This window comes from Theropithecus gelada, chromosome 8, assembly GCF_003255815.1.
Source record: "Theropithecus gelada isolate Dixy chromosome 8, Tgel_1.0, whole genome shotgun sequence".
Taxonomy (NCBI): domain Eukaryota; kingdom Metazoa; phylum Chordata; class Mammalia; order Primates; family Cercopithecidae; genus Theropithecus; species Theropithecus gelada.
Window position 1 is genome coordinate 143,658,963 of NC_037676.1, and position 21,929 is coordinate 143,680,891.

Sequence of the window (21,929 nt, forward strand, 5' to 3'; positions counted from 1 at the left end):
GCTGAGTGTGGAGTGGGGTCAGCACTGGCCAGGAGGGGAAAGGGGGTGCGGTCTGGATCATCCCATGGGTGGGATGGTGGCTGGCCTGGCAGAATCCCCAGACAGAGGCAGCGTGGGATGAGAGCCCAGGCAGAGCCCTGCAGGGAGGGGCTCTCCAGGAGCTGTGTGGACCCCAGGCCAGGTGGAAACCCAGGCCGAGGTGGAAGGTTGGGCAGGTAGGTTCCCTGGTGGCTCTCTGGGAGTCCAGGTACCTGCCTCTGGACTCATCCCTCCAAGGGTCTTGGGAGAAAGGTCTTACTGCCCATTTTACAGATGGAACAGCTGAGGCTCAGAGAGCCAAGACTCCTGCCTCAGGCCACAGTGTGTCCAGGGTGGGCCTGGCTGGTTCTGCTGCTAACCCTGAATGGACTGAGAAGGATGTTGATGGGGGTGGAGGGAGACACTGGGGTCCCGACTGAGGGAACTCTGTCCCACCATCAGCCCCCAGCCACTGTGGCACATCAAGCTGGAGACAGACTGAAGATTGAGCAGCCACCCTGGGGAGAAGCTGCCCTCGATTCGAGGGCCTGCCCAGCCCCCAGGACCCTGGGACCCCGGCAGGCTGTGGCTTGGGCTCAGGCCTCAATCAAGGGAACCCTGCCTCCAGGAGTGGACGGGCGTCCACCTTCAGGGCGCTTCACGGACTTCACAGCTTGTCTCTGTCCCCGGGGCCTGACCCTGAGTTTGTCCCCAAGTCCTGCCAGTGTCTCCTGGGGCTTGGCTTGGTCGCAGCAGAAGGGCCCCTGGCGGGCAGGGAGCTGACACGCATCAAGCTGCTTTGTTGAATCTAGATCTTTCTTTCAAATGGAAAAACGTTATGCAACCAAGCTCTGTGGGGGGCAGATGGGGCAGGGCTGACCAGGTGGGCACAGCCGGGGGAAGGCAGTTGGGGAGGATGGCTGGAGGTCACTGCTTGGGTCTGGCCGACACCTTCTGGAGGAAGGAGAGCTGGCTGGTGGCAAATTCCCGGATGCTGGGCTCGGGGTCACTTTTGAGATGTTCAAAAGCTCCAGAAGAGGAGGAACAGGTCAGAGGTGACCCCAGCCGGGAGCAGGTCAGAGGTGACCCCAGCCGGGAGCAGGTCAGAGGTGACCCCAGCCCGGGAGCAGGTCATTGGTGACCCCAGCCCGGAGCAGGTCAGAGGTGACCCCAGCCGGGAGCAGCCCCTTTACCCCAGCCCGGGTGGGGTGGGGTGGGGAGGGGTGGGGTGGGGTGTGGTGTGGGGGATGGGTGGGGCCGGCTCAGACCCCACCTCCTGTGACTCCAGGCCTGGGTTGCTTCCCTCCACTACTCACCCACCACCCCCATTCCGTGGCCCCTTGTTCTATTGGTGCCATGAGGCAGCTGTGGAGTGGGTGTGAGCCTCAGGCCCCAGGTGCCCTGATGGGGGCCTGGGGAGGGGAAGGGTCAACCTCAGCCTCAAGACATGAAGGTGGGATGGGGGCTGGGCACTGCTCAGGAGGCCTGTGTCTTTGTCCTGATGCTGGGTACGGGGGCGGGGGTTCCCCTCTGGGGCCTCAGTCTTGCTGTCGGTGCCATGGGTCTGAAGAGCGCTGGGCAGGGGTGGGAGGGTGTGGGCTGCGGGGGCTCTGGAGGGAGGGCCGCTTACTGCACAATAGCAGGTTGATGTCCCCGGCGTTCAGCATCTGGAACACGGCCTGGGGGTGGCAGCAGATGGTGTGGCCTGTGCGACAGACGGGCAGCTGGCGGCTCGGGCTCCCTGTCTCCTGGGGGGCTCCCGCCCACCCCTGCCCCTCTTCAGCCCCAAGCCCCTCCTCATCCACCCCCTTTCCTCTCTTGTGGGCGGTGGGTCAGGGAGGGTCAAGGGTGTTTGGGTGGGGCAGGCCTGGGGGTCTCCAAGCCTGGCCCTGCCCCCCCCACCTATGAAGAGCGCCGCCCAGGTCTTGATGTGGCAGGAGTGGCTGTGCAGGTAGCTGAGGGCCTGTGACAAGTGGATGCCGAATTCCTCCTGGCTGCGGGTCATCTGGCCGGAGGAGAGCACACCTGGCTGGGGCGGGTTGGGGGGCCCTGGGGATACCAGGGTCTTCCGGCCCCAGCTTGCCTTGCCCAGCCCCTGGAGCTGCCATAGCAGCTGTGTGTGAGACGGGGGTGAATGGGGAGCCGCAAGCCTGGTCCCCACTCCCTGGCCCTGTTCCTCCCCACCGATCCCAGGCCCCTCACCAGGCAGGTCCAGAGGAAGTGGCGGGCGCTGAGGCCCCTCTCCCAGGCCAGCGTGCAGAAGAGGGTGTGCCGCAGCCGCCATCCGAGAAGCACAGCACAGCGGTAGAAGGTGAACTTGGCCTGCTGCGGGGACAGGCGTGGAGGGTCACCCACCGTGTCTGAGCCCTTTCCCCTAGAGACCACAGGCCTCCGTGGGCACTGGAGGCAGCCTGCTGTGGGGGTGTTCCCTGGCTCTGTCCTGCTTGTGCCCCTTGGCAAGCCTCCGGGACCCTGGCAACAGCACCTGGCCCCCCGGAGCCCAGGCTGGCCTGCCCGCCGCCCTGCCCCTGCCTCTGCCCCTTCCACTGTTGCCGCGTATCTTTTTCCCCATGGCAGGGAGACCTGCAAGGCCAAGTTGTGACTTCATGGGCTGTGCACACAGTGTGTGCTGGCACAGCAGGCAGGGTGCAGTCCATTTTCACACAACCTCTGTGAACTGCTGCACCCCCCGCCCCGTGACAGGCACTGGGGGCACAGCAGTGAGCAGAAAAGACCGCGTCGTGCTGCATTGACGGCAAGCCTCGCTTGCATGCGTGGGTGACAGCAAGCCTCGCTTGCATGCGTGGGTGCATCGGGGAGCGGGCAGGCCAACTGTGGCCAGAGAAACCAGTGCAGGTGGCCAGACCCTCTGCCCACCACTTGCTGCCCCGTGGGAGCTCCCCCACCTCTCAGGCAGCCCTGCTGCCGTCCATCTGCCCTGTCCCCTGGCCGCCTGTGGGCCCCAGCCCTGGCCAAGGTGAAGGCCTACCACCTGCCTTTCCTGGGGTGGGCACTGACCGTGGTGACAGCTGGGCATTGATCCTTCAGGTGGAGGAGCAGGGGCACCATGCTCTGGTGCACCTGGGTCCGCAGGCCACTCAGCTCCCTGTCTGCCATGGCCGCCACCAGGTCCCCGAACAGTGCCATGGCTGCTGCCCGAATCCTGTCCCGCTCCTGCAAGGAGGAGGCTCAGAGGCACGGCCAGACCTGTCTAGGGGCCCCAGCTTTTGTCCAAGTTGGGATCCCACACCTCATTGTAGGGGTGTAACTCAGTTTCTTCTGCAGGATTCCTTCACCCAGGCTCTTGGCTCCTGGGGAAGGGCTGGGGCTCCCCGCTCACACAGGGCTCTCTGGCATCCCTGAGGACGTAAGAATCACATCTCCCTTCTACTCACAACTGCATCCTGGCAGCCCAGGCCTCATGAATGCATTTGAGGGGCGCCTGTCCCCTGATTTCCCAGTGAAGGAAAAACAGCCACACTAACCGTGCTGACATGTCAGAAAGTTACATCTGGGTAAGCCTGTTGTGGGGCCGGAGACCAGTGCACTTGGAGACTGAACGTAAGAACTAGTTCAGCCCTGTGGTGAAGGAGCAAGCGCCAGGGACCCACCCAGCCCACCTGCACAGTGCCTACCTCAACTGAGGGCCACAAGCGGGCAGCTCCCCTGGGCCTGGGCCTCCCTGCCTGCAGCTTGGGGTCCCCCCTTTGGCAGAGGAAGGGAGCTGGGTTGGGAGGAGGGTCCTGAAGGGCGTGAGCAGGAGGTAGCCCCGCCCTGCCCCAGTGCTCACATCATTAAAGAAGGAGCGTGCACTGATGGCAACACTGAGGCTCTGGCTCCCTGCGCCCTGCGCGCCCAGTCGGTGCAGCATGTCTGACACGGTGTCCATGATGCACACGATCACCTGCTCGCTGCTCTGGAAGAAGCCGTCGAGGAAGGGCCGCAGCTGTCCCCGGAGTAGGCTTCCCTGGGGGTGGTGGCGGCTGGTGGGCAGAGAGCACCAGGACCCGCTGGCCCCATGCCCCACCTCACCCTCCCAGTTGCTCCCCTCACCCCATCTGCACCGCGGGCCGGGGGGTGGTGATTCAGAGCTGTGGGTTCCGGCCTGGCCCTGCCCGCCACGGGGAGCTGTGCCCCTACCTGGGCTTTGTCCACCAGGAGCTGTGTGGCCTGGACAGGGTGGCCTCTTTTCTGAGACAGGGTCTCACTCTGTCACCCAGGCTGGAGTACAGTGGTGTGGTCATAGCTTACTGCAGCCTTGACCTCCCAGGCTCAAGCAATCCTACATAGCGTCCTGAGTATCTGGGACTACAGGTGCGTGCCACCTGACTTTTTGTTTTTGCTTTTGTTTTTGGTAGAGATGGGGTCTCACTATGTTGCCTAGGCTGGTCTCAAACTCCTGGGGTTGAGCAATCCACCAGCCTTGGCCTCCTAAAGTGTTGGGATTACAGGTGTGAGCCAACACATTCGACTTGTCTTTTTTTTTTTTAAATTAATTTTCAGCCAGTTCTGTCTGCTCCACTTGACTGCGTGTTTGCAGTGAGTTCCTGAGTTACCGGGATGAATGGTCAGAAAGCAGTGTGCCCACCAATGGATGTTTCCTGCCATTGGGCCCCTTAGCAGTGACTTGTGTGCAAACCAGGGTGATTTTTACAACTTTTAAACAAGTTTATAGCAACTTTGTTGGCTTTCAAAGCTGTTTGCTTTGAAAATATTAAATTCATTTTCAGCAAGTGAGCCATTCAACAGACACACTTTGTGAACATCTGTGTGTGCAGCCCGTGCTTGAAGACCAGGGTTCTGGCCAGGTCAGAACAGGACAACAGAATGAAATTGTAATGGAAATGGCGAGAAAAGAAAATAAAAATGCATAGCTTGGCCTAGTTCCGCTCAGTGAGAGTGCAGCGGGGTGGCCTGCCCCAGCCACACCTGGTTCAGCCTGCACATCTCCAAGCCGGCAGGCCTCTTTGGCTGGCAGTGCTCTCAGGACCTGTCTCCTCTGGCCTGCTGTGGCTGCTCGCCCACATCCCACCTGATGCCAGGTGGGGAACCACTCCCTCTTCTCTGGACCTGGTCCTCCTGATCTAGCAGGGCCCTTCTTTGCCTTTCTGTATTGCCTGTATTCAGTGCAGGGTACAGGGGAGGCACATGGAAACTTCCCACTGATCATCTCTCTGCCTGGGAGAACATTTGGTGCAGATATAACCAAACACTGAATGAATGAATGAATGAATGAGGGAGCAAACATGTAAATAACTGATTGAGTGAATGAGTAGACATATAAAGAATGAACAAAATAAATATTGCAAGAATGACTCATAGATGAAGGACCCGAAGAACAAGTGGGTGGGTGGAGGGATATGTGGGTGGATGGGGGGATGAATGGATGGATGAATGGAGGGATGGATGAATGGGTAGATGGATGGAGGCATGGATAGAGAGATGAATGGGTGGGTCGATGGTTGGATGGATGGAGGGATGACTGGAGAAATGAATGGATGGGTGGATGGATGGAGGCATAGGTGGAGGGATGAATGGGTGAGTGGATGGATAGGTAGGTGAATAGTTGGATGGTGGTTGGATGGATGGTGGCATGGATGGAGAGAGGAATGGATGGGTAGGTGAATAGCTGGATGAATGTGTGGGTGGATGGTTGGATGGATGGATGAGTGGAGGGATGAATGGGTAGGTGGATGGGTGGGTGGATGGATGGATGGGAAGATGATTGGGTGGGTGGATGGATGGAGGCGTGGATGGAGAGATGAATAGATGGGTAGGTGAATAGCTGGATGAATGGGTGGGTGGGTGGATGGATGAAGGATGGAGGGATGAACAGATCAATGAGGAAGTGCTATCTAGTCTCTATCTTCCATTAAGCACCTACGATGCATCATGCACAATGCAAAGGGCTTTGCCAACTGTGACCCTAATGGAGGTCAGTCTTCTTAACCATGTGGGGACCTGTGATTGGAGGAGAGTCAGAGTGAACTAGTCTGCTAGGCAAATGACTTTGGGATCTCTTTGGAAACGGCCCCTTCTGCTGCCTTCCCATGATCACACTTTTCTCCCACAAGCCCTGAAAATATTTATGTTCATAACATCCTTCTCCAGCAACAACAGAAATAGGGGCTGGGCATGTCGCCTTCCCTCTGGGGTCCTAATGCAGCCCTGGGGTGGATGAGGGGAGGCTAAGGCTCCACACTTCCTGATCAGGTGAGAAAATCTCTGCCTCGAACTCAGTGTTTTCATGGTGCAGAGTCAGCCAGGTAGGAAGTTTGCTGCTGCTGCTGCCAGCCAGTGCCTCTAGGGCTGACCATGTGCCAGGAACTGGTCTCCGCATGGCACTCATGACCTGCCTACCACAAGAGGCAGGCACTATTACTGCTCCCATTTTACAGATGTGGTCACTGAGGTCTGGAGAGCTGACAAAGCCTGCCAGCTAGAAGGTGCTGGAGCGGGGATAGGTCCAGGGCCTGGACTCTTAACCTCTGCATGGTGCCCTCGTGCTGTGGGGGCTGTAGCTGGGGTAAGGCCAGATCCCCCAAAGGTGGCATTGCAGGCCTTCCCTCCCACAGCTGTCCATGATGGGATACGGGTTATTATGGTGAAGAGGTAGAATTGGTTGGGACTGGAGAAGTCAGCAATGGGTTGGAGAGGCCCATTCATCAGATTCTCAGAGGGCGTTCTCTCTGGGTGAGCCCCGGGATGCCACCTGGCGGGCTTCACGGTGGCCACCTGGAGGCCTGCAACAAGGCCCCTCTCTCTTTCAGGTGTGGAGGAGACTGTCCCCGGGGAATAGATACTTTGACCCCTCCCACAACCTGCCCCATTCTACATATGAGGAAACAGGCCCAGAGAGGTGGAGTCAGCTGTCCCAAGCCACACCACCCAAAGTGACAGAGCTGGGATTCCAACCCTGTGGCCCTTGCCTACACCCGGTGCACTGGCTGTTCTGTGGGGTCGGATGTGCGCCAGCAGCCGTGTCCGACAGCCCTTACCTTATCTGGGTGGAAGAGGATGTTGCTTAGGCCCTGCAGACTCAACACACGGACCTCAGGGCTGGGGTCCCGGAGGCCTTGTGTCAGCACGGTCAAGGCGGCTTGTTTGGGAAGCACCTCCAGCAGGGCAGGGCTGTAGAGGAACTGGGGTGGCCCCCGGAGGGCAGGCAGGTCACTCTTTTTTGAGGCGCCTGCGTCTGTTGAGGGGTGGGCCTTTAGGACCGGGGTCCAGTGGGAGTTTCAGGGAGGGAGGTTGACCAGTGCCCTTTGGGTATCTTGGTTAACAAGTATTTGAAACCTACCTGGTGCAACCCCTCAATGTACAGCTGGGGAAACTGAGCCCCAGAAAGGGAAAGGGCCTTGCCTAAGGTTACACAGCGAGGTAAGGCCTCACTTGTTATCAAGAGCCAGGCTTGTGGGGCACCTGGGGATAGAGCTCCCATGGAGGGCGACCCAGGCAGCTGGTGGGTGGGAGCTGGCATGAGGCTTTCGCTTGGGTTCCCCTACTAGTGTCAGTTACGGAAACAGCACCCTCCTCGCCCCAGTCCCACCCCTGCCTGAGCTCACAGCTGCAAAGTGTGCCATGCCCAGTGGCATCTGCTTCTACCCATTCCCCTTTGGCTTCACCCTGAGTCCCACAGGCAGGACAGGGCTGATGTTGGAGCCTGGACCTACCTGAGTCTGCTCCCAGTGCCCCTTCAGCTCTGCAGGGATTGTGCCAGGGAGGGCCGAGTGGGGAGACAGGTCCCCAAAAGCTGCGGACCCCCTCCAAGGGCTGGGAGTGGGAAGGCAGGGGTACGAGGGGGTCTGTCTGGGTAGCCTCCCTGCTCAGGGTGAGCTCTGGCATGGGTTTTGCTGGGGTGTGAAGGAGGCTGGAGAAGGAGGCTCAGGCATCTGAGGTGCTCCCTGCCGGCCTGCACCCCTACCTCGGTGAGGATGAGGATGGCCACCTTCCTCTCACGCTCCTCTGGGCTCTGCAGGCTGGGCAGCAGCTGACGCAGCACCGCTCTGATCTGCCTGCAGTGATTGTGCACCATGGCCCTGCAGGGGTGGGCCTGGGCTGGTGGTCACTGCCTAGAGCCCACCCTCCTGCCCCCACCCATCTCATCAGGGCCAGCATCCTGGAGTGCCCCGATGTGGCGGGCACGTTCCCACTCGCTTTGCACTCACTGACTGCCCACTGTGTGCCAGGCTTGGGCTGGACATGTGGGAGACAGAGAAGCAGGCATAGCCCTTGTTCCCTAGGAGGTCACAGGCCAGGGTGAGGCCTGGGGGAAGATGCTGCATCAACGGGCTCTGAGTGTGTGCCTGTGACCGGGGGCAGGGGGCCGTGGCCTGTCGCTGCAGTCCAGATAGCCCCCTGGATGGGCGTGGCCTGAAGCAGGCTGCCTTGACCTGCCCTGGCCCCACCGTACCTGGCAAGGAGGCCCACGCCCTCCGGGTAGGTGTGGATGGTGGTGAAGAGCTCCCAGGATCCCTGCAGCTCCAGGTGGGCAAAGTCACGCCAGTGCCCCGTGGTGGACAGCAGGCTCTTCAGTGCCTCCAGTGACATGCTGCAGCTGAGCAGAGGGGGCTCAGGGCTTGCCTCAGGCCACAAGCGGCCCCCTGGGCCACCCCCTGCCCTGGGAAGGGTGCCCAGCTGACCCAGATAGAAAGGCACATTCTGGTTCCTGTGCCTGGCATCACTGAGGCCTCCTGGGGCTGCTCTCTCCTGCCCTGTTTTACGTGGAAATGCTGGGGCCTAGGATTGGCGGAGCTGGGCCGGGCACGGGGAGGCAGTGTGTGCCCAGTCAGACCCTGGGCCTTGCTTGGGCAGAGATCAGGGGGTGCCCTTCTAGGGAGGGGCACCCTGCTGAAGGGCACCTGCCCTTCAGCTTGAGGATGGCAGCATTTAAATATGGGCGAAGAGTACAGAGGGTAGCAGCGGGCGAGGGCGCGGGAGAGCCAGGGCGTGTGGCATAGTGGAGCCCAGAGAAGTGTCCATTCTCCACTCCCGAGATTCCTCTGCCCTCAGAGGACATGGAGAAATGCGGCAGCACTGGCCCTCACTTGTGAGTGATGGAAAAAGATGCCGTGCATGGCTTGTGGTGTCACCGTGTGCTTGGTACTTGCCAGGTACCATGGGCAGTGCCTCACCTGCCCTGCTGAGGTGGCCCTCTACTGTCACTGTCCATCAGCAGACGAGGGAGCAGTCCTGTCACACAGCCTGGCCAAGGGCACAGAGGTGGGGTCAAGCTGGGCCCTGGCTCCAAACCTGCCAGTGATGTCACTGTCACAGGATGTCACTGTCACTGAACGCAGTCCCTGGGGCACAGGTAGACAGCCCCAGAATGCCGGCCAGTGAAACATGAGATGGCCCTGGCTTGCTGGCCTGTCTCACTGTTCCAGCCACACACCCCCACCCCTGCCCCCCGCGCTTGGTCAGTGTGAGTGCATCACCCTGGATGTGTGAGCATGCCCGGACGAGGCTGTCAGCTTGGACCAGGCACGTTTCTAAGCAGATTTGCAAAACCGAGTGTCAAATGATGAAATGCCATCCGTGAAAGTTCTGACAGTGCCAATCCAAATGCCAGCTGGCTTGTCCTCTCTCCCCGAGCTGTGTCATAAAAAGAGGCAGCATTTTCCAGGTCACTGGTCTCAGCCACAATGTGACAATCGTTTTCAGAAGAAGGGCACTTGGTAGGGGGAGTGGCATTTTGTTTGCTCTGGGAGGACTCCAGAAGCTTCTGGTCCTGTGACTTCTTGGGCACTATGATGGCTTGTTCTTCGAGATTGCCTTGTCCCTGCAGTCCCCGCAGGGCTTCCAGAAAGATGGGCTGATTCAGCATTCTCGGGAGTCCACGCCCAACTCCCCTGCAGGTCCGTAGAACTCACCTCCAGCCCAGGACCCCACGCAATGCTCAGGGACATGTGTCTCCTGAAATCCATACATAGCCCCAAGACCGATGAAGGCGGAGGCCCTTGAGTCCCTGCCTGCCTGTGGACTCAAGGAACCACCCTCTGTTCCTGCTGGTCCCAATGTCACTGCCTGCCTTCAGCCTCTTTGGACACTTGGCATCCCAGTGATGCCTGCCCAATACTCGACCAACCCTCCTTTCCCCACTCTGGCCCTGGAGAGGGTAAAGGCGCTTGAGAAAGAGGAGGCGAAGCCCCTCTGCTCTCCACACTCCTCCGCAGCCTGAGGGTCCATGAGACCCCCTTCCCTCTCCCACTACCTCCTGCTCTTCTGGTTTTATTTTTATTTTTAATTGTGGTAAAATAACACGTCTCATAAAGTTTATCATTTTAAGTGTACAGGTCAGTGGCATTGAGCACATTCATAATATTATGCAACCATCACCACCATCCATCTCCAGAACGTTCTCCTCTTCTCACACTGAAACTCTGTCCCCATTAAACATTAACTCCCCATTCTCCCTCCACCGAGTCCCTGGCACCCAGCATTCTACTTTCTGTCTCTTTAGATTTGGCTACTCATGGACCTTAAGTAAGTGGACTCATACAGTATTTGACTGGCTTATTTCACTCAGCAGAATGTGCTCAAGGTTCATCCATGTTGTAGCATCAGAATTTCCTTCCTTTTCAAGGCTAAGTAGTATTCTGTTGTATGGATGGACCACGCTGCTTATTCTAATTCACCCATTGATGAACACTTGTGTTGCTTCTACCTTTTGGTTATCGTGAGTAACACTGCTGTGAGCAGGGTGTACAAATATCTGTCCCAGGTGCCTGCTTTCCTTTCTTTTGGGTGTACACCCATTAGTGGAATTCCTGGGCCATATGGAAATTCTATATTTAATTTTTTGAGGAACTTCCATATTCTATTCCAAAGCAGCTGCACCGTTTTACATTCCCACCAACAGTGCACAAGGCTTCCGATTTCCATCCTCGCCAACACTCATTTTCTGATTTCTTTTGGACAGTAACCAACCTAATGGGTGTGAAGTTCCTCTTCTTCTTTTGATCACAAGCCTTTGGCCCCAAATCCCCGGGGGACAGAGGGAAAGATGAGGATGAGCTGAGGCTGAGAATGATGAGTGTCTTTGAAATGAAGAGAAACGATGTAGCCCGTTCGAATTAAACAGAGTTGGCCCACATGGATGACATGTGAGAACAATGAGAATTCCTTTGTGGGACAGGGTGGAGACTGGCTGGAGGAGGACCCAGCTGAGAACTGACCGACGCAGGAAACGTCTCTAAGGAAAAGGCTTTGTTAGTGGAGGAGCAGGGGAGAGGGAGGCCCCTCTGGCAGGCCTGGCAGCACCTGTTGCAGTCCTGCCTGGGGAAGGGTGCCCTGCTCGACCCCACTCGATGCTTGCTGGTCTCAGAGGCCTGCCCATCTAAGCAGGACATGAGAACTTCAGAGGCCCAGGGCTAGCCCAATCAGGCCTCAAGACTCGCCTGCTGCCCCACGGTGTCCTGTGCCACCCCCGCCGTGTTGGGCATGCAGAGACAGTGGCTACTCAGCACTGCCCATCCAGATGTCCTTCTGGGCCCCTGTCCCCACCTTGACAGTGCCACGGCAGCCTGGCAGGGACCTCAGACGCTGGGCCACTGGGATACACCTGGGTGACCCTGTGCTCTCATGCCTCCCTTCCTCCCTGGCTCCAGGGTGGCGCTGGGTGGCGTGGCTGCTGGTTTGGCAACTGGAGCCTGGGCCCCTTCACGGTGGTTGAAGAGACCTGGGCCCATCCCGCTCTCTGGAGGGCGTGGGAGCCAGGCCTGGCCAATCAGAGCCACACAGGCCCCTGTGGCCAAGGTGATTGGTTCAGGAGTGGGCATGTGAACCAAGCTAGGCCAATCAGAGCCCAGGACTGTGTCCATGGTGAGAGTATTTCCTCTTGGGGCTGCGGGGGCTGCCGGGGCCACCTCCAGGGCTCCAGGAGAACCCGCCCGGAGAGGGGCCAGGATGGGGCGCAGAGCGGCCTGAGCAGAAACCATCCGTGGCCCTGTGGGAGGCAGACGTCCCTGCTGTACGGGGAGCTTGAGAGAGAGAGAGACGTCCTTGCTGGTGGGGGAACCCGCGAGAGGCAGACACATGTCTCTGTTGTATGAGGAGCCCCCAGTGAGACAGACATCCCTGCTGTGTGGGGAGCCCAAGAGAGACAGACAGACAGACGTCCTAGCTGTATGAAGAGCCCAAGAGAGAGAGACGTCCTTGATGGTGGAGGAACCGGCGAGAGACAGACGTCTCAGCCGCATGGGGAGCCCCCAGTGAGACAGACAGACGTCCTTGCTGTATGGGGAGCCCCCAGTGAGACAGACAGACGTCCTTGCTGTATGGGAGCCCGCGAGAGACAGACAGATGTCTCTGGCTCTTCGGGACCTTCCAGTCCATGGGTGCGGGCAGGAAAGCAGGTCAAAGGTGCAGATCGCAGATGGTAGCTGACGGCGGTGCTGTGGAGGGAATCAAGCGGCAGAGGGTGGGAGGCGCCGAAGGGGCTGCTATTTTAGAGGGTAGTGGGGGAGGCCTCAGCGAGGTGCGGGTGAGCAGAGCCTGCAGAGGCAGAATGGCTGCGGGAAGAACATTCCAGCAGCGGGAGGAGCAGACGGGGTGAGGCTTTCTCCCAACCCTCCCACGTACCAGGAGGAGAACGTTTTATTAGCTTATTAGGAAAGATTCATGCATTTTGCATGGTTGAACTGAATAAAAAAGGAACTTCATGCACATTCGAATTTAGAGGCAAGATGAGAAGAAGTGGCATTTTTTTTTTTAAGTGACTTGCCTTGGGGAGAGCTGTTAAAACTGACAAATTGCGTGACGCACATCATAATACAAACAAATGAAAAGAGTCGGCCCCAGCGGTTTTTAAAGACTTGCTTATTGGATTTTTGGAAATATGAGCCGGTGCAGAGGGAAGATGAAGGCAGGCAGCCCTACTGAGGCCAGAATACGGCGGGCGGGGGAGCGGGCAGCTGGCCATGATGTCAGTCTGAGCATGTGCTGAGGGCCAGTGAGATGCCCAGGAGAGCCTGGAAAGGCATCTGCCCCCATGGGTGAGCCCAGGTCGCCTCTGCGTGGACATACTGTGTGGCCTAGGGGAAGCCTCTGACCCTCTCTGAGCCTCAGTTGCCTCATCTGTAGAGCAGGGACAATGAGATTCATCTCGAGTCCTCACAGGAAGCCCGTTGGGGTAAGATGTGGCTCACTGCATGGGTGCTCTTGGTAACTGCTGTCCCCTTGGGGTCCCTGTATGGCAGCGACACTAAGTATCTCTACTGCCAAGCACCCTCAGGTGATGGGTAAGTGGGCCGAACAAAGTACTGCAACCCCTGTGGCCCTGGCCGTGGATGGAGCTTTGGGTTCATAACTGTTGTGGATTGAATTGTGTCCCCCCCGAAAAGAAAGCTATTGAAGTCAACCAACGGTACCTGTGACTGTGACCTTACTTGGAAAGAAGGTCTTTGCAGATGTTATCAAGTTGAGGTCGTTAGGGTGGGGCCCTAACCCTATGATTGGTGTCCTTATAAGAAGGGAAAATTTATTCAGATGCTAAATTTAACTGTTCAACTGCTGAACCACTCGACAGACATGAACTAAAGCTTAATTCTGACAGAGCTGGAAAAAAAAAAAAAAAAAGAAGGAGAAATTTAAACACCAGCACACAAGGGAGAATGTCAGGTGACCACAGGGGTAGAGATGAGCGTGGTGCAGCCTCAGGCCCAGGAGCACCCGGTGTGGCCACGAGACACTGGGAACCAGAAGCAGTGAGGAAGGCCCCCGCAGGTTTCAGGGGAGCGTACCCTGGTGACACCTTGGTTTTACACTTCTGGCCTCCAGTACTGGGAGATGTTGCTTTGAGTCCCTGGGGTGTGCATCTTTGTCACTGTGCCCTGTGAGGCTAACACAGTCTTTGCTCTCGGATGCCTGCGGAACCCTGTGTGTGTCTGGCCAGGCCAGGAGGCCTGGGAGGCTTTAGTCTTACCTTTGGGGGCTGGGTGCAGCCACCCCCTGGGCCTGCTGCTTGGGCTGGGGCTCCCAGGGTAGGTTCAGCTCCAAGACATAGTGCATCTGGGTGAGGAGGGCCAGGAAGAGCTTGGGGTAGGCCTCCTGCACGGCCCGCTTGAACTCCCGGGCGAACTGCAGCTCATGCAGCATGTTCATGGCCTGTCGGGGGCGGGCATGGAGTGAGGCTCCTACGCCCTGGGTCCCGGGACCAGGGGTTCTGACCTACTGTCCCACAAAAGCCACATCCTAGCATGCTCGTCCTTCCCCGCTCCAAGCTCTCCAGGACCAAGTCTGAGTGTCCACATGCCGTCCCTCCCTGTGGGACCTGACCCCTGTGCCTCTGCAGCCTCAGCCTGGCCCTCTCTGGCACCAGCGAGGTGGTGGGGTGCAGGGAAGGCTCCCCTGCTGCCCCTGGGTGGGTCTCACCCATGCTGCTGTGGGGTCTTCTGGTAGGAGGCAGCATCAGCCCAGGGCCGACCAGGGCGGGGGTGTTGGGGATGGCCAGCTGACAAATCCCTGGGCCGAGGGGCTGCTCTCCCACCGGCCACCATTGTTAAGCCCTCATCACACGCCTGCTGCAGGCAGTAGCTTGTCTGGCGGGCTCTGGGTGGCAGGGGAGCTGCTGTGAGTTCTGGGCCACTGCTGGGGGGCCTTTGGGGCAGGGACTCAGCCTGGAAAGCTCTAAACAGGAACACAGCTGTGGCCTCATCAGGGACCAGGTAAGGGGGACAGGTGTGGCCATGGCAGGAGGGGAGCTCATGGCTCCTGGGAGTGTAGAAGCAGTGCTGGGCTTATGAGGAAAACCGGGGGCTTCCTACAGCGGGGTGGTGGCTGCAGAGGGCAGCCTCTAAGATTCCTCTAGAATCTATGACCCCCCAGAACCCAAGCATAGGGAGGGCTCTCAAGTCTGTCCACACCCTTCTCCTCTACCTGAAGCCCCTCTGAGGCCTCCCCACAGTGACTGAGTGAGTCCCCTTGCCAGCCCGGGGGACGGACACGACTGTCCTGATTCACAGACAGGAGCCCACAGCCCTTGGCCAGGAGGTGGGAGCTGGGCCTGTGTGGTCAGCCCTGGGCAGCTTTCCTCCAGGCTGGGGCTGGAATGGGTATCTGCAGCCTGGATATGGGGTGCCCCCTACAGCCTGGCACAGAGAGTGCTTGAGGTGCTACCAGTATCTGACAGGGCAGTGGCAGAGACTCACAGCCAGTGAACGCAGGTAGGTCTTCTCCTTGGGGCAGGGGCTGCTGTCACTGGCACTGGTGGGCAGAGGCCGCTCCTGCAGCCAGGCCAGCAGCATGGTCAACACCAGGTGGCTCGTGGGCTGCTCGGCCCCCAGGGCCCTCCACAGCTGGAAGGTGTGGCTGTGGGCAGAGAGGGCATGTGAGGGCAGTGCTGCCACCCAGGCCTGGCTGGGCTCAGCCACATGAGCAGGCCACCATCGCCAGGGCCTGGGTGCCTGGAACAGCAAACCTAGACTGGGTCCTGAGCCGGACCCTAGTGGGATGGGGCTCAGGGCAGATACGAGCATTGCAGGTCAGTGTGGGAGGGGCCCAAGGCAGGGGCTGGACAGGGGGTCCCTGGTCCCTGCCTGTGGTCTCACATCAGCTTCCTCCTGGGTCTTTCCACTTTTAGGGTCTCTCCGCTAGCTCCTCACTCATGCTGGAGGTTTCCTAATGTGCCCTGTCTCCTAACTGCTTGTCATCTTCCTGGGCTCCCAGGTTCTGCAGACCAGAGCCCCAGCTGGCAGTCAAAGCCATGGCCTCCAAGCCCTCTGCTCTCTGACCTCCAGCCCCTGCCTGTCCTTCCCTTCCTCTGGGCCCCCACACATGCATTCCTGCTGTTTGGAGTACTCCTTGTCCCTGACTAGTTCCCCCTCAGCCCTTAGGGCTCATCACAAAGTCACTTCCCTCTGGAAGCCTTCCCTGACCACTCCCTCCCAGTCTGGGTTTGCTGGGGCCCAGCTCCTCAGGCCCAACTTGCTTCAAGTGACAGGCCATCACTAGCATGAGTACGGTGCTTTACAGTTTGTAGAGTGCCCATTTTGCAGATGGGGCCACTAAGGACCGGAGAGAGGAGACCTGCCCTGATCAAGGCCCTGTCTTGGAACTGGGGAGCCTGGAGGCCAGGGCTGTCCAGTCCTGTGACCTTTCCATGGATCCATGGGGCATGGCTCAGTGAGGCCTGGAGGGAAGGAAGGCACAGCTGGGCTGCCCTGAGATGCTGGTGACCACAGCGGTCCTGTTTACTACCCTAAATGGTCTTTGGGTCTGAGTGTTGGGTAGAAGGGGTTTGAGGGGCAGGAGGGCCCCTGGCATGAGAGGCTGGGGCTGGGAGGACCACAGGAGGGTGGCTCCATGTGTTCCCACCCCTACTTTAAGACAGACTCAAGGACGGCTGCCCTTAAAACCCTGGGGAAGCCACTCCAGGACCATCTAACCCTTGGCTGGGTGGGCACCGCAGCTCGGAGGACTCCAGGAGTGTCCACTCAGCTGGAAAGAGCTGGGCCTTTGAAGTCAGAAGGGTCTGGGCTCAGACCTCCACTCTGCCCGTGCTGGCTGTGTGACCTTGGGGAAGTCACTTAACCCCTCTGAGCCTTGGATTCCTGACCACAGAGTAGTGGGCAATGCCTGCCTCCAGACGCTTAAGCAGGAGGATTCTCCCCTGAGCAAGCGTGTGCGCCCAGAGGGCGGGTGTTTCTATTCTGCTGCCCGCGGGCCTGCCCCTCAGTCAGCAGGTGTGAGCCGAGCGCCATCACGTGCAGTGTCCCAGGGGACCAAGCAGTGGTGGAATCGGCAGGAGTCCCCGACCTCCTGTGCATGACAGCCTCGTGGGGACACAGCAGGAAGCACAGTGTGCTGGATGCTCAATGCTGCTTGAGAGACAAAAGCAGTGTGGGGGGCAGGGGGAGAGTCTGGGTGCCTTTGGTTTCAGACAGGGCAGTCAGGGACGCATCCCCTGAGAAGGGGACACTTGAGCAAAGCCCTGAGGATATCGGGAGGGAGCCAGGCAGCGATGCGGGGGAGAGAAGCTTCCAGACAGCCCTGAGACAGCTTGATTCCTGGTGTGTTCAGGGGACGTAAAGGAAGGCCAGTGTCATTGCGGTGGAGTGGGGAGGGGAGAGAAGGAGAGGGAGACAGTGATATCATCGGGGCCACAGCACAACCTTGATGGCTGCTGTGGAGGCTTTGGCATTGGCTTTGAATGAGATGGGACCACTGGAGGATTTTACGCAGAGACGTGGCACAGGCCTACGTGTGTTCTTCAAGTACAGTGGGGGACGACTGGAAGTAGGCAAGTCACTGGAGGTGAGAGCCGGTGGTGTCTTGGACTACGGTGGTGGCAGTGGGGGCGGCACACAGGCAGAGGTGGAGCTGGCAGGGTTTCCTAGGGGATGGGATGTGGGTGTAGAGAAGAGTCGGACGGCACCAAGAATTCCAGCCTGAGATGCTGGGAGCAGAGTCACCAGGTGTGACATGGGGAAGCCTGCAGGAGGGGCAGGTTGGGAGAGGCCAGGGGTGTGGCCTGGTTGGGTCAGTGGGAGATGCCTGTGTGACATCCAAGGGCTGCTGTCAGGGGGTTGGGGGAAAGGCTTGGGCCAGAGGTGTCAGTATTTAGGGGATATTTAAAGCCATGGGAATGGATGTGGCCACCGTGAAACTGAGTGTAGCTGAGGAGGAGGATCAAGGGTCAGCCCTGTGGCCCCAGGGCTATGAAATTAGGGAGATGAGGAGGAGCCAGTGGAGGAGGCTGAGCAGGAGTGGCCAGGGAGGTAGGAGGAGAGCCGGGGAGGGCAGTGTTCCCAGGAGGAAAGAGTCACTGACTGAGTCAAATTCTGCTGACAGGTCACATAAGGTGGGGACAGAGAATGGACTATTGGACCTAGTGACGTGAGGTTACTGGTGACCTTGACGAGAACCATTTTATTGGAGCAGCAGTAGACAAAGTCTGGTTCATGTGGGTCTAAGAAGGAATGGGAGCTATAACTCACAACCCAAACACAAACAACCCAATTCAAAAGTGGAGAAAGGGCTTGAACAGGCATTTCTCTAAAAAGGATAGACAAGTGGCCGATAAGCACATGAAGAGATGCTCAATGTCACTAAGCATCAGAGAAACACAAATCGTCACTTCACACCTCCTAGGATGGCTACAGCCCCAAGATGAGAAATACCAAGAGCTGGCAAGTATGTGGAGAAACAGAAACCCTGGTACCTTGCTGGTGAAAATAGAGAATGGTGTAGTTGCTATGGAAAATGGTACAGCAGTTCCTCAAAAAGCTAAATATAGTACTGCCACATGGCCCAGAAACTTCACTCCTAGGTACACACCCAAAATAACTGAGAGAAGGGACTCGAACATGCTTGTATGCCAATGCTGACAGCGTCATTATTCATGACAGCCAAAAGGTGGAGGCAACCCGAGTGTCCATCAACAGATAAATGAATAAATAAAATATGGCGTACCCATGCAGTGGATTATTATTCAGCAATGAAAAGAAATGAAGTTCCGATACATGCTACAGCATGGATGAACCTTGAAAACATTAGGCAGAGGGAAATAATCCAGACCCAAAAGGACAAATATTGTATCATTCCACTTACATGAAATGTTGAGAATAGCCAAATTCATAAGACAGAAAGTGGATTAGAGGTTATCAAGCGCTATGGGGAGGGGAAGATGGGGAATTATTATTTAATAGTTATGGAGTTTCTGTTTGGAGTGATAAAAAAGTTTTAGAATTAGACAGTGGCAATAGCTGTGCAGCAGTTGCAAATATAATTAAAGCCACTGAATCATACACTTAAAAGTGAATAAAATGACAAAGTTTATATTATACATATTTTACTACAATTAAAAAATAACATAATATGCCAAACCCATTGAATTGTACACTTTAAATGGCCAAATTGTATAGTATGTGAGTTATATTTCAATAAATCTGTTTTTTAAAACAGCGAACGAGAAGGCTTCTTCATCTTCCAGTAGTGGTGCACTAAGCTACTTGAATCAGCTCCTCCACTGAACACAACTACAAAGGTTAGAGAAAATATAAACATGTAGGCTGGGCATGGTGGCTCACACCTGTAATTCCAGCACTTTGGGAGGCAGAGGTGGGTAGATCACTTGAGGTCAGGAGTTCGAGACCAGCCTGGCCAACATGGTGAAACCCCATTTCTACTAAAAATACAAAAATTAGGTGTGGTGGCACATGCCTATAATTCCAGCTACTTGGAAGGCTGAGGCAGGAGAATAGCTTCAACCTGGGAGGCAGAGGTTGCAGTGAGCCGAGATTGTGCCACTGCGCTCCAACCTGGGTGACAAAGTGAGACCCTGTCTCAAAAAGAAAAAAAAATATAAACAAGGGTCCTGAGAGTATTAAAGAGATGATGAGACTGTAAGAAATTGCAAGGCCAACATGTGGGGAATATGATGACCCTGAGGGGTTGGGAGCAGGAAAGCTACTGATGTCCTGGGGGCATCTGACAATTCTGGAAAATCAGATCCTTTGTTCTGACAGCCCTTGTGGGATGAAGGGACAGAGACCTAAGCTCAGAGACTGCACAACGTGGTTATTCTCATAGGAGACCCTCTGCCACTTCCAGGCTGGTGCCTAAGTGGATGTGAACAAACTCAAGCATATTTCAGCCACGTTTGAATTGCATGGGGGCATCCAGGGCATCTGAAGCACTGGATTTGGCTTAACGTAATCACAGGCTGCAGTGTCCTTAGGTGCCTGGCAGAGATGAAGACAAGTTGTCTTCATAATACCTTAATTTTGGGCCCCAAATAGTTCCTACATTTTTTTTTCCCCCAAAAACAACATCCAGTATGTAGTCAAAGATAATCAGACACATAAGGAAGCAGACTCCATCGGTAACATACAGTAAGAATAACAAATAAAGTAGACCTGAAAACTTAGATATTAGAATTGTCAGGCATGAATATAAAACAAATATTTGATTATGAATAAAGAAATAAAAGACAAGCTTAAAAATGTCTTCAGGGATGAGGAAACTATAAATGATAGAGCAGGTGAAAAAAAGAACCAAAATGACATTTTAGAAATAAAAAATACCGAATCTGAAATAAAAAAATGCAACGGAAAACTTTAACATCACATTGACATGGTTAAAGGAGAATTAGTGAACTAGAAGATAACTCAAAATAAATTATACAGAATTCAGCAATGAGGGACACAAATATGGGGAAGCAGAAAGGAAGTAAGAAATTGTGCTGAGTATCTTCTGCTTGCCCCTGCAGATATAATCTCTGCTGTTCCCCATCCTGCCTCATGCCCCAGGAAGTTGACCTGTATAGATTTCATCAAGAAGCTCTCTTGACCTTTGACTTCCAGTTGACTTGGCTAATGGTAAGCACTAGCAGGAGGTCAGAAGGTGGGACTGCAGGAAAGTAAGGTATTTATACCCCAGAGTCTCTCCCTGTGGGTGGCCACAGGATTGCTGTGTCCATCTGTCCTGTGGTCTAGCCATATAGACATCCTTGATTCTGGGAGGACTCCCATTCCCTGACCCTTTAGTTCTAGAAGTTGGCAATGATTCAGCATTGTTACTTTTCCTGGGGCACTAGCCCTTCCCCTGTCTGTCACATTAAACTCTACCCTTGTCCAATAGCTTTTTTACTGAATTTTCCAGCTCAACCAATTTGAGTGTGTTATCTGTTCCTGACAGTGCTCTGAGTGATATAGTGAAATAGAGGATATGACGAGATATTGACATGTGCCTAATGAGTGCCCTAGAAGGAAAGTGAGAGAGAATGCAGGAGAAGCACTATGTGGAGAGATAATGGCTGGGATTCTTCCAGAACCAGAATATTCCAGAACAGGAATTCAAGACAGGATAAACATAAATAAATCCATTCCTAGACACACTGTGGTGACTTATCAGACAAATAAAAACAAACTTTCCCAAACCAGAAGAAACAAAACAACAAACTTTCCCAAACCAGAAGAAACTAGAGTACTGTAAAACCAGTCACAGGATAAGGCACATAGAACCGCGAAAAGAGCAGCAGTTCCACTGACAGCTGACTTCTCAACAGCAGCAATGGAAGCCAGTTGACAGTGGGATGTTAGCTTGGCGTGCAGAAAGAAAATAACTGCCAACATAGAATTCTATACCCAGTGAAGTGTCTATCAAGATTGAAGATGAAATAAAGACATTTTCATATAAAAATTGAAAGCATTTGCTAACAGCAGACCCAAATTAAAGACAGTTCTAAAGGATGTGCTTTAGGTTGGAGGAAAATGGCCTCAGGTGAGGGGTGTGAGGCCTAAAAAGAAATGAAGAGCAAAGAAAATAGTGAAAATGTGGGCAACTCTAAATGAATATTGACTTGTGAGATTTAAAAATATACAAAATTAAACAACAAGGGCATTAAAATTGGGAGTGTGTTAAGTCAGTTGAAGACTTTGAAGGTTCTGTTTTTTGGTCTGGAAAGAAAGTAAAGGTGGTAAATTCAATCCCAACTATATAAACAACTGTATTACATGTAAATTGAATAGGTGCTTCAATTAAAGACAAAGGTCGTCAGGCTATTAAAAACCCAACGAAATACTGTTTACAAAAGACACATCTAAAACAAAAGCAATAGAAAGCAAAAGCAAAAGTCTGGAAAAAGACATACTATGCAATATCAACAAAAGAAAACTGGTGTTATTATATGACTAGAGCCTTAATATTAGACAATATAAACTCTAAAAAATGATAGTAATATTAGGCAAATGGAAATCTCCAACAAGTATATGCAACATAATGCCCTTCATATGAACATATAAAAATTATAACTTATATGAAATTATAATTTATATGAAATTAGAAAAACAATAAAGTACTTTTAGGAATATGTTTAGTGCAATAAAACTAAATAAAAGGAAAGCAACAGAATGATGAACCTTAGGGTGAGCCAGGGGAATGCAAATTAGCAATGGCGGACAACACAATAG

At 55.2% G+C, this 21,929-nt stretch overlaps 1 protein-coding gene and 1 non-coding gene across 2 annotated transcripts in view; one reads left to right on the forward strand and one right to left on the reverse strand.

The window, feature by feature from the left end:
- Positions 1-819: 819 nt before the first annotated feature.
- MROH5 (maestro heat like repeat family member 5) overlaps positions 820-21,929 on the reverse strand; it is a 71,191-nt gene continuing 50,081 nt past the window's right edge. The window contains exons 20-30 of the mRNA XM_025394575.1: positions 15,168-15,327; positions 13,943-14,124; positions 8,432-8,575; positions 7,943-8,057; positions 7,017-7,160; positions 3,809-3,985; positions 3,037-3,192; positions 2,221-2,343; positions 1,921-2,023; positions 1,649-1,723; positions 820-1,046 (exon numbers count right to left, since the gene is read on the reverse strand). Coding sequence (XP_025250360.1) covers positions 946-1,046; positions 1,649-1,723; positions 1,921-2,023; positions 2,221-2,343; positions 3,037-3,192; positions 3,809-3,985; positions 7,017-7,160; positions 7,943-8,057; positions 8,432-8,575; positions 13,943-14,124; positions 15,168-15,327 — 1,480 coding nt within the window. The 3' untranslated portion in view covers positions 820-945. The remainder of the gene's footprint in view (positions 1,047-1,648; positions 1,724-1,920; positions 2,024-2,220; positions 2,344-3,036; positions 3,193-3,808; positions 3,986-7,016; positions 7,161-7,942; positions 8,058-8,431; positions 8,576-13,942; positions 14,125-15,167; positions 15,328-21,929) is intronic.
- Positions 13,501-13,575, forward strand: LOC112630885. The gene has a single exon (XR_003121011.1). It is a non-coding gene; the product is annotated as a small nucleolar RNA SNORD5 (small nucleolar RNA).